This window comes from Triticum dicoccoides, chromosome 1A, assembly GCF_002162155.2.
Source record: "Triticum dicoccoides isolate Atlit2015 ecotype Zavitan chromosome 1A, WEW_v2.0, whole genome shotgun sequence".
In the NCBI taxonomy this organism is placed as follows: domain Eukaryota; kingdom Viridiplantae; phylum Streptophyta; class Magnoliopsida; order Poales; family Poaceae; genus Triticum; species Triticum dicoccoides.
In genome coordinates, this window is record NC_041380.1 from 441,162,195 (window position 1) to 441,171,695 (window position 9,501).

Genomic DNA, 9,501 nt, shown 5'->3' on the forward strand with positions numbered 1-9,501 from the left:
ATCGATCCTGATGATCGTGACGCAGCTTGAGAACCCTATGTTTTGTGTCCTCGCCTTCCATGGTTGTAGTCTATGTTCTTAGTAATATGTACCCTAGATCAGCAACAACAGTTCTTATTGTGCAACGACGAATTTTATGTGTATCCTAGATTAAGTCTCAAATTAATGTGTTATGAAAGCATATGTTCGAATAATAAAGTTTGTACACAAACTTTTGAAGGAAAAGAATTTTTGGGGGGATTAAGTTTCGGGAGAAAGGCAAGAAGATGAAGGTTTAATTCCACAAAAAAGGGATAGGGGATAGAATGGAGAATTAAAGTTATGGAGGATGAACTAGAGATGCTCTAAGAAACTCCAATTTGGACACCGGCTCTCCTTGTGTGCCAGGACAGACTCATCGTCACGTTTGCATCTACAGTACCCGGCAGATAGACAACAATGGAGCAAAAACAACACACATGCTAAGGATATAGTTTAATCTCACAACTCTAAGGAGCAATCCAAAACAATTGCCCTATGTTTGCGACACATATTCAGGAAGCTACATTCAACTATTCGAGGTTTACATTCCAAATAACCTGAAGCAGATACTTGTATAGAAAGAAAGAAATTATGTATGTATAGGGAATTCCCAGTACAGAGGGCAAGTTGTACTATACGGCACAAAATGTCTCCAGCACAGCACAGGCTTTCTAAACACTAGTACTAATATATCAGACTATATAAATGTAGCATGATATTTGTAATACAAATTACCAAAGAAACATACTCCCACCGTACCATAATATAAGAACGTTTTTGACACTAGTGTAGTGTCAAAAACGCTCTTATATTATGGGACGGAGGGAGTAGAATCATGAAAGATGTTGTAGGAAAAGCAGGACACTGATCGATAGAGTAAGTGAACAACCACCAAAGAACAACTGTAATCATTTCTATTCATCAGTATATGGTCTATCCAGGTTTACATCACAACCTATCACAACTGGGTGCACAAGTACAGCAAGAAGACAGACAAGACACTATCCATGTATGTGAGATGTTGAAAGAACGTCATTACTGTATGTATGCTTCAACTTCACTATATCTAATCTACAGTACTACACTCAAGATGAAAGCTTGCACCTGCCATTTACCTACACCATGAAGCTTTCTACTGAGTAGCCGGTGAATCGTTTTCAAACTCAAAGAGTATTTAAGCTCACTGATCTAGGTAAGGGACAAGCCATTCTGGCGGATCATTGAAGAACATATAGGACTCCCGTAGGTGCAAAACATTGAGAGCCAACTCACAAGCAGCACGATTGGATTCTTCTGGAATGTCCCGGACTACGAAATGTGGGTATCCCTGGCTCAGGAATTCTTTCAGCTGCACTACATCTGGCGGTTGATCCGAAGAGGCGTATAGCGGGTTGAGCAGAGGGAGCAGATGGGACTCCAGCGTGATACTAGCTGGTTGATAGGACAGAGCGATTTTGATCCCTTTGCAACAAGCAGCTGCAAGCAGAAGAGCTGGCTCCCTGCGTAGTATCGGACTAAAGCATGATGCACCGACGAATTGTGCCGTGCTGCCATTCCTAATCAACACCCCTGCAGCACTATTAATTCCATCCTCTGCAACCAAAGAAGCAACGTTCAACCTCAGCGTTGTCACCTTCATCGATGCAGGTCTCTTTCCTTTGATATCTACTGTGGGCAGCACTGCAATATGACACACACGTTGATGCACATGTAATCTTCTGGAAACAAGTGTCAATAAAGATTTTAACCTTTTCTTTTCTGCTCTGACCCAGGGTGGCACGGCCATAGTGGTCCGACCGTCCGTGTACCATGCTTTTGTGGCGAAAAAATATTATCCAAGAGTTCATTGAATGCTTGTGCTGGAAAAACATCAGAGAAAGAACCATCACATAAAACGTTAGACAAAGCATATTACTAAACATTGCTGCAATATAATTGGCTTCACCTTCTCGTTGAAATAGCATTGCATGAAAAATCAAGGAAAAATGCAATTAATTACTCAGAAGTTATTTCAAGTTTCGACCTCTACTTGGATATACTCCCTCCGTCCCATAATGTAAGACGTTTTTTGAGGGGAGTACAAGATAGAGGTGGCAAAGAAGGTAGAATCTGTGATAGCTTATTCTATCTGCTCATAGGTGGACTAGAAATGATCTTTCAGAATGAACTAGAAAAAACTTTCACTGGGTTCTGTGCCAGTGAGGCGGTGACCTCATAGGACCCCTATTCCAGTGTTGCTTCATAATGTGTATATTCAACTAGACAAAATACAGAAATATTGTATCTCTGAACATAAACTCATAATATGTGCAAAATAAACATGTCTGAATTAGAGCAACAAAGCACAGATGCATGCAAAGGATGAACAAAGTATTTAGATGGTAACTAGGCATCTATATATATGTACCACTAGATTTCACTGTATTATAAAGCAAACATGCCCGGTGGCTTATCGACTCTGTCAGTTAAGTGGGCAAATGGTAAAATCATCGAAAAGTAGCAAGAAGTTCCATCTTATTAATTCCAATTTTCCAAACATTCTAGACTACTTGCCGAAGTAGAAAATCATATCACGAATACACTGGCAATCTCTCAATAATAATATACTTTGTTTTTCGTGATTGGCATGTCTAGCAGGAGTAGTGAACAAATATTAATGAACAAGTAGTGAACAAATATTAATGAACAAGTAGTGAACAAATATTTCTTTATACTTTCTTTTTTCAATTAGTATTATATTAATGAACAAGTACTAGTGAACAAATATTTCCTCGTTGTATTAGGACAGTGGACTCATGACTTTACCATGGTACAAAGCAAGAAACTTGTCAGCACTAATTTAAGTTAACAGGCAGGTTCACAGGTCATTGGGATTTCTTTATTTTTTGTGAATTGGCATGCAAGCAGGAGTGACATGACATACTAATAAACATGTTAAGTGACGCACCACGGATTCAGGGTAAGAAAACAGGAAATGTTACTAACCAAGTGTAGGATTATCCCGCAATGGAACATATGCTGAAGCATGAGTTCCGGAGTTAAAAGCAGATGTTTCATCAAGCGGCACTACAAATCAGACATGATGATCAGTCCAAATGCATACTTATGTAAGAAAAAATGTAGAGTTAGCAAACATGTAACATTTACTAACCATCATTCGAGTTTGCCTGCACTGGAGGAAAAGTTGCAGTATAATTCCTTGAGTTAGAAGCAGATAACTGATTATGCATTGCAGCATCTCTGACCTCTGCACACATTTTATGATGATGGTTAGAAGAAATACAACGTTTTTATTTTTGAGGTATAGAGGATAGGGGATAGAAGTAAAACAACGAACTTAGAAATACCATTACTACAAGGTTCGTTGGTCAACATCCTTTCAGAATATGAACTTGAATTGTGTGGGTGCATATTATGACCTGCAAAAGAATGACACAGATCATCCACCATAGATATACATACATTTACCTTGATCAATTTGTAACTGACCACGAAAGTGAATATCACATAAAAGGGTAAGGAGCAGTACACAGAAACCTTGTCAACAAGTATATGAATATTTAACATAGGTGCATATTGACTGCAGAGCAACTTGGTAACTAAGCAGCTATGCTAAGTTTTGAACTTAAGTTTCTGTTAGCAAATGTTCTTACTGTTTCAGAAAACCTTGGAGTAGTTGATAGGAGTTCATCTTGTTAATTTCAAACATTCCAGACTACACTGCCAAAGCTGGAACTTGAATCGCTAATACACTGGCAATCCTTTCAGTAATAAGATATGAATGAATAAGCAGCAAACAAATATTTCCTCATTGTATGAAGACAGCAGACTCATGACTTACCATTGTACAAAGCAAGAAATTTCCCAGCATTAATTAAGTTAACAGGCAAAGCTCACAAGGATTTTTCTTTCTTTGTGAATTGGCATGTCAAGCAGGAGAGACATGACAAACTATCAAGAATGCAGGTAAGATAGGGGTAAGAAAATAGGAAACACTACTAACCAAGTGTATAATAACCTCGTGATGGAACATATTCTGAAGCATGAGTTCCAGGGTTAAAGGTAGATGTTTCATCAAGAATCACTACATACCAGACTTGATCAGCTCAAATACATACTTATATGAGAAAAGTTATAAAGTAAGCAAACATGGAACATTTTACTAACCATCATTCGAGTTTAATTGCAGTTGAGGAAATGTTGCAGTATGATTCTGTGAGTAAGAAGCAGATAATTGATTATGCGTTGCAGTATCTCTGAGCCCTGCACACATGTGATGATTGTTAGTAGAAATACACAGTTCGGATAGATAGAAGTAAAACACCAAATTTAGCTATACCATTACTACCAGGTTTGTTAGTCAACATCCTTCCAGAATTTGAATTTGAATTTTGTGGGTGCATCTTATGACCTGTAAAGAATATCGCAGATTATCCACCATAGATATACACCCATTTACCTGGATCTATTTTTAACTGACTACGAAAGTAAATATTAGATGCAGGACAAGGAGTGGTAAACAGAAACCTTGTCAACAAGTATACGAGTATATTTACCATAGGTGTATATTGACAGAAGAGCAACTTGGTAAACTGAGCAGATATGCTAAGCTACTAACTTTAGTTTCTATTAACAAATGATTGTCCTGTTACAGAAAACCTTGGAGTAGTTGATAGGAGTTCATCTTGTTTATTTCAAACATTCCAGACTACATTGGCAAAGTTGAAACTTGAATCGCTAATGCACTGGCAATCCTTTCAGTAATAAGAGATGAAGGAATAAGCAGCAAACAAATATTTCCTCGTTGTATCAAGACAACAGACTCGTGACTTACCATGGTACAAAGCAAGAAACTTGTCGGCGTTAATTTTAAGTTAACAAGCAAAGTTCAAAAGTCATCAGGATTTTCCTTTCTCTGTGAATTTGCATGTCAAGCAGGAGTGGCATGACAAACTAATAACATGTTAACTGATGTATCAAGAATGCAGGGAGGGTAAGAAAACAAGAAACACTACTAACCAAGTGTGTAATAACCCCCTGATGGAACATATGCTGAAGCATGAGTTCCAGGGTTAAAGGCAAATGTTTCATCAAGCATCACTACACATCAGACATTATGATCAGCTCAGTACATACTTATGTAAGATAAATTATAAAGTAAGCAAACATGGAACATTTACTAACCATCATTCGAGTTTAATTGCAGTTGAGGAAATGTTGCAGTATGATTCCGTGAGTAAGAAGCAGATAATTGATTATGCGTTGCAGTATCTCTGAGCCCTGCACATGTGTGATGATTGTTAGTAGAAATACAAAGTTCAGATAAATAGAAGTAAAACACCAAATTTAGCTGTGCCATTACTACCAGGTTCGTTGGTCGACATCCTTCCAGAATATGAACTTGAATTGTGTGGGTGCATATCATGACCTGTAAAATAATAGCACAGATCATCCACCTAAGATACACACCCGTTTACCTGAATCTATTTGCGACTGACTACGAAAGTAAATATTAGATGCAGGACAAGGAGTGGTACACAGAAACCTTGTCAACTTCGTAAACTGAGCAGCTATGCTAAGTTGCTAACTTTTAGTTTCAATTAAGAATCATTCGTCCTGTTTCAGAAAACTTTGGGAGTAGTTGATAGGAGTTCCATCTTATTTATTCCAAACGTTCCAGACTACATTGCCAAAATTGAACTTGAATCATCGCAATCCTTTCAGTTACCCTATATGAATGAACAAGTAGCGAACAAATATTTCCTTGCTGTATCAAGACAGCACACTCGTGAGTCACCATGGTAAAAAGCAAGAAACTTGTTAGCATTACTTTCAAGTTAACAGACAAAGCGCACAAGTCATCAGGCTTTCGCTCTTTCTTTGTGAATTGGCATGTCAAGCAGGAGCGACATGACAATTAATAAACATGGTAATTAACAATGCAGGGTAAGGAATCAGGAATTGTTACTAACCAAGCTTAGAATTATTCCGCAATGGAACATATGCTGAAGCATGAGTTCCGGAGTTAAAAGCAGGGGTTCCATCAAGCATCACCACACATCAGACATGAATGATGATCGTTCTAAATACATACTTATGGGAGAAAAATTGTAGAGTAGGAAGACATGGAACATTTACCGACCATCAGTTGAGTTTGCTTGCTGTGGAGGAAATGTTGCAGTATGATTCCTTGGGTTAGAAGCAGATAATTGATTATGCATTGCAGCATGTCTGAAGTCTGCACACATGTACCATGATGGTTAGTAGAAACAGACAGTTCGGATAGAAGTGAAACACCGAATTTTGCTATACCATTACTGCCAGGTTCATTGGTCAACATCCTTCCAGAATATGAACTTGAATTGTGTGGATGCATATTATAACCTGTATAAGAATGACACAGATCATCCACCATAGATATACAACCATTCACCTTGATCTATTTGTGACTTACTATGAGAGTAAATAGTAGATAAAGAACAAGTAGCAGTACACAGAAATCTTGCCGGCAAGTATAGGAGTATATCTACCATAATCCATAGGTGTATATTGACTGCAGAGCAACTTGATAAACTAAGCAGCTATACACTAAGTTGCTAACGTAATTTCTCTTGGCAAACGTTCCTCCTGTCAGAAAAGCTTGCAGTAGTTGATAGGATTTTGAGAAATAATGAATTACCTGAAAGATAATGTAACCAAAACCTGCATGTTCAATCTTGGATAAACATGGCAGTAGAAAAATAAAATCCTTGTGGCAATCATCTTGATCGTATATGTACAGTCATACGTTCACAACATATACAATATACTGTGAAAATAATCTTGAAAAAATGCCAATAAAAACGGCCATCTATGAGTTATAAACTCATAACAGGGAAAATCCTCAGGTAAATCTGTAAATGACGTTCAACAAAATGCTCAGTGACACCAAGAGAAGATATGCTAGAGGTTATAGTGCTGAACCTGCATCTGAAGTAAAATTGGATGGACCACCACCAACCATCTGGGATGAAAAAAGTCTGCAAAAATAGAACAAACATTTAATTTATATGCAGAGATAAACTCAAATCATTATATGTCTAGCTAATTGAGATAGCATATCAACATTTTAAGAAGCAACACAAGTAGCATCCTTTTGTAAAACGGAAGATGGTTTCATTTTTCCCGAATGAGATGGTGCCTTGCCAACATAAATAACTTCCACGGAAAGAATTCGACAGAAGATTTATCTTGTAACACGAGACTAAGCCAAACCTTTTAAGTTACAGAACAAAACTGAACAGAATTTGCCATAACCATTCTATCGAGTAGCAGAAATTCTGCACAGGAGATTAAAGGAAATCAATCAAGTGCTTGAGCACCATTCCAATAACAAAATTGTAGTATTATTATACGCGCTATACTACACTGAATCGCTCATTACGCAAGCAACAAATCGGCACCAGAGACCAGATGGAACTAACCGTAGATGCTTAGGACCATTTCTCGGGGTACAAACATCGAACAGATAGCGGGCGACACATGGTAGGAAACTAGGAACACGGCATTACGAGGAAGAGCACGAGCCACTGCGAGATTTCAAGTACCAACCTGCTTTGGGTCGCGTTCAGCCATGCGTTTCGGGCCCAATCCACGATCAGCGTCTTGTCTCCGGGAACCAAACCTCTGGAGGACGAGAAAACAACGCAACCAAATTAGTAGTCCTACTACTAGAGGAAGCGCGAGAAGCAGGCGCAGGAATCGTGGCGGCTAGCCCCGGGAGGAAGCGGGGGAAGGAGCGTCGCATGGGCCAGAGCAAGAGCTGGATCCATGAAGCGAGACGCCACCGAGAGGCGAGGACCGCACCTTCGCATGAGCAGCAGGAGAGTCTCCGCGACGTATTTGATCTGGCGGCAGTGCGGGTCCTCGGACGCCCCGGGTATGGAATTCAGGTAGTGGAGGAGGTCGTACGGCTTGCGGCGCATGACGAGCTCGTGGACGCGGCCCGGGTCGAGGTGGCGGGAGCCATTGCCGGAGCCCGAGGAGCCCATCATCTGTGCCTGCACGAGCGCGCACGCGCGGAGAGAGAGAACCGGAAGTGACTACGCGGGAGAAGGGAAGGGAAGGGAACGGAGCAGCGGAGCGGGAGCGCGACGGTGGAGGAGAGGGGCTTACGTCAATGGCGGCGGCGTGGGGCGGCGCGTAGGCTGAGGGAGGAGAGGGGCTTACGTCAATGGCGGCGGCGTGGGGCGGCGCATAGGCTGAGGGAGGAGAAGCGGGGGTGGTCGGTGGGCGAGGAAGCCGAGAATGGAAAAACGGGGTGCGCCGCGACGCCGCTTCCTCTTCCTCTTCGATCTCTTCGTAGGCACGGCGGACACGGCCGGGGCCGCGTGCGTGGGTTGGACGCCAAACGCTTTGGCGGCGCCGGAAGGAAACGCGGCCCACTGGGTTGTGAAGGAGCGTCGAAAGGGGCCTATGTGCTTTTGGTGGGGACTGGACATACCACCACCACGGACCAGATTTGGGCCCAATAATACAGGGTTGTCTATTTGAAAGAGAATAAAAAAGTAAAACGAGTAAAACTTAAAATCTTGTTCTTCGTGACCCGATATTCCTAATATAAGAGCGTTTTCTACACTAGTGTAGTAGTGTCAAATACGCGCTTATATTATGGGACAAAGAGAGTAGTTTTCGAGCTTCTCGTCTCAAAAGGAGTTATTTACCTAAAACCACCACACTTGGTGTTAGGGTAACAACTTGATATCACATTTGAGTCAGGGCACAAAAAATCACCAACTCTGTGCCTAATCAATAACGCGGAGCACTGATTGTTTAATTTGGTCGGAAAAAAGCAAAACCGACGGGTAGGTCCCACCTGACGGGCTGACGTGGCGTGCTTGTGTGGACAATTTACATAGTTGGACGAGGGCCCCACCTGTCAATGACTAGAGTCTTCTTCTTTCTCTCTCCAATTTTCTTATGGGCATTTCAACAAACATGCTATGGGCGTGTCTTCATCGGCGCCCGGATCAGGTGAGGTCGCGCAGCAGTGCACCGGGGAACGCGCGATGCAACTGCAGCAAGGAGAAGCTCAGGCGACACCCATGGTGGTATTCTTTGGCTATGAAGGCGATGGTGGGCTCAAGCGCAGGGGACGCCGATGACGGACTTGCGGCCGCCGCAGGACATGCCCTCCATGGCGCGCGGCCAGGGCCTCCCTGGGCATCGCCGCCCGCCACCGGGTACAACAGCTCCAGCGCCGCCGACATGTGCTCCATCATGGCGCCCATGGGGCCTGACGCCGCAACCGCCTCCATTAATTAGCATGTGCCCGCGCAAGAGACGCCTAGGGGCGGCCCCATGCTTCTGGTTTGCCGCCAGCCAGGCGCCGCCTGCCACTGCTCGCAATTTCACTGCCAACTCGCGCCGCCAGTCACTGCTCGCGCCGCCAGGCAACGGCCGATGCAGTGCACGCATGCGTTCGTCCGGGGAGACATCTGG

The 9,501-nt window shown here is 42.2% G+C and overlaps 1 protein-coding gene across 1 annotated transcript; it reads right to left on the bottom strand.

Moving 5' to 3' along the window:
- Window positions 1-944: 944 nt before the first annotated feature.
- LOC119353589 lies at window positions 945-8,054 on the bottom strand. The gene is made up of 17 exons (XM_037620212.1): window positions 7,867-8,054; window positions 7,612-7,686; window positions 6,985-7,040; window positions 6,334-6,405; window positions 6,164-6,259; window positions 5,994-6,026; window positions 5,387-5,449; window positions 5,206-5,301; window positions 5,041-5,121; window positions 4,361-4,432; window positions 4,189-4,284; window positions 4,025-4,105; window positions 3,369-3,440; window positions 3,173-3,268; window positions 3,007-3,087; window positions 1,770-1,880; window positions 945-1,701 (listed from the first exon to the last, which is right to left on the bottom strand). The coding sequence occupies exons 1-17, from the start codon at window positions 8,052-8,054 to the stop codon at window positions 1,202-1,204; spliced, it is 1,869 nt and encodes a 622-aa protein (XP_037476109.1). The 3' UTR covers window positions 945-1,201.
- Between the last annotated feature and the right edge of the window lie 1,447 nt (window positions 8,055-9,501).